The 2,500-nt window shown below is 48.2% G+C and overlaps 1 protein-coding gene across 3 annotated transcripts in view; it reads right to left on the reverse strand.

The window, feature by feature from the left end:
- LOC122256586 (beta-1,4-glucuronyltransferase 1) overlaps window positions 1–2,500 on the reverse strand; it is a 34,668-nt gene that overhangs the window by 14,344 nt on the left and 17,824 nt on the right. The window contains exon 1 of one of the 3 annotated variants that reach the window (XM_043021378.2): window positions 428–588. The exons of the other annotated variants lie outside the window; for them this stretch is intronic. Coding sequence (XP_042877312.2) covers window positions 428–433 — 6 coding nt within the window. The 5' untranslated portion in view covers window positions 434–588. Of the gene's footprint in view, window positions 1–427; window positions 589–2,500 lie in introns of those variants that run through there. 3 annotated transcript variants of the gene reach the window in all.

Consider the following 2,500-nt stretch of genomic DNA (forward strand, 5'->3'; position numbering starts at 1 on the left):
TTTGAGAAAAAAAAACACGGAATCCTTTCCTACTTATCTGCCGACCTTCTGTTTCTCGGAGAATGGAATAAAGGCGATGAAATGAAGGAGCAGCAGCACTTGTCTTGGGAGACCACGCTTGCCCAAACTGTTCCCGGTCACGTAGGGAAAACCGCATGTATTGCTCAAGTTACAGGCCAATTTCACCCTTATGATTCAATTAAGCTTTGACGAGCCCGTGAGAGATGGATCGTCCTTTGCACTCCCCCAGACAACCCCACGTCTGTCAAACTTTTCAAACTTCTGCGTTACTGTGTTGTTTTCGGGGGCGGGAGGGGGAGGGGGGGATATAGAGTAGGAAAACATTAACGCCCGCACTCGTAGGGCACAGAATGCGTCTCCTGATACGATTTTCGGTGCGTTTCAAGTGACTTGAGGGAAACTATACCTCCATTTTCCTCTCATGCGGCAGAGCGAGTCAGAAGCACTGTGTCCTCACATCGGCGAGAGACGAGAACGTGTCTCATGGTCGACGCACACCCCTGGCATTGGCACGACTGGCCCGGCTTTCGGTGGTGGGATGGGCATAGACTGCCGCTCAGCCAGGCAGGATGACCGTCATGGCCGTGTTATTGTTCCTCATTCAGGAGCAGGACACGTGTGTACATCCCTGATCAGCTATCCCCCCTCCCTTCCCCCCTCCCCTAACCGTCCTCTCCACCTTCCCTTCCCTTCGGCTTCGGCTTCGGCGTCAGGCCTCGACGCAACGCCACGTAGCCTCTCCGTCGGGAAATGCGTGCCATCGCCTCCCTCCTCCGTACTCCTCCCAACCCTGGCGGTGCCCCCCTGTGCCCCCTCCCCCCCTCCCCTCCCCCCGTCACACATCCCTCCCTCCCTGACGGTGCCCCCCTGTTCCCCCTCCCCTCCCTCCCCCCCTACCCCCGTCACACATCTCCTCCCTCCCTGACGGTGCCCCCCTGTGCCCCCTCCCCTCCCCCTCCCCTCGCCCCGTCACACATCTCCTCCCAACCCTGGCGGTGCTCCCCCTGTTCCCTCTCCGCCCCTCCCCCCCTCCCCTTCCCCCCGTCACACATCTGTAGAGCGATTGGGACCCGATTCCCTGGTCGCGGGTTATAACGGCCACTCATAGGCGCTCTCTTCGTCTCGACGGCGCCATTGCTATGGATCACCGCATAAGACTGCAGACCACGATCTCACTACGAATCTTACACCGGGACATCTCGTCGCCGCAGTGTGTGTTAAGTGCTTCTCTTGCTCTTCCTGCATTCGGTGTCGTGTCGTCACGAGAGAAGCAGACGTCACTAAGCCTTACGGAAATGTTACCGCTGCACGTCAAAGTCCCCCCAGCCCCCTCTCCCCCAGCCGTCACGTCACTTTATATATAGAATTCCCAGCTGTCATCCGCAGTGACGCAGCAATCTTTCCTTCAAACCAAGCAACACTATTTCCTACGCTGCAGATACGGCATTTGAAATAAGGCTTATTGCAACAGTATTGCAGATTATCAACAATTAATCGTTTTTTTCGTATCAACAAGTATTACCGAAGTGATAAGTGAAGTTGAAAGGGGAATTACCAAATTATAGATAGGTGCAAAGGCAATCTTGCATAATGTGCTTCCAAGGGTCGTGGCAGGAAATGCAATTGCTTGCTTGTTGTCTTTAGTTTGTTAACCCATTGGCGACGGGGCGCCTAACGACCTAACTGGGCGGTTAAGACCCGTCAGTTACATATGTGAAGTCTCGTTCATACCTTTATCAATATCTGTCATTATGACATTTGTTTAGTAATAAACTTGCAAGCTCAGCTGTAAAAGTCGTAGATGATTTTAGAAATGTAATGCAATTTATTTTGAATTAAACGGTGTAATCAATATAGGTCTCCAATTAATGAATAATGTTAACTTAAAGTTGGCTATAAATATATAAGCTAATGGATTACAAGTCAGAGAGTACAAAAGGTTTATAAGGATTCACACACACACATACACACACAAACACAAACACATGAACATGCACATGCACATGCACACACACACACACACACACACACACACACACACACACACACACACACACACACACACACACACACACACACACACGTACACAAACACACGAACATGAACACACACAGGATATATTGCAACAATTATGATAAAGATCAAATAATAGAATTTATAAAATACAGAAGGTTTGTTCCCTCTCACTTGAATTTGCATATATACCCACTGAATCACGTGACAATCGTTGTAGATTGAGAATATATACAATACGTACAATACATGTAATCTCAATGATAGATTAGTAATTGACGTTTTATCATTATATTCTCACGAAATTGTAACGGAACGTTGATTACATATCTTGTGTTGTGTAATTATCCGTCCGCATTCACACCTTTTCTACGAGTCACGTGATAACGAAGATAACAGCATGCATTTATAATTATTATTATTTTTTTTTTTATATAACGAGGAGGATGATATAATTTATTATTT

Source organism: Penaeus japonicus, unplaced genomic scaffold, assembly GCF_977035675.1.
Source record: "Penaeus japonicus unplaced genomic scaffold, GWHDUDI00000001_assembly GWHDUDI00000001, whole genome shotgun sequence".
In the NCBI taxonomy this organism is placed as follows: domain Eukaryota; kingdom Metazoa; phylum Arthropoda; class Malacostraca; order Decapoda; family Penaeidae; genus Penaeus; species Penaeus japonicus.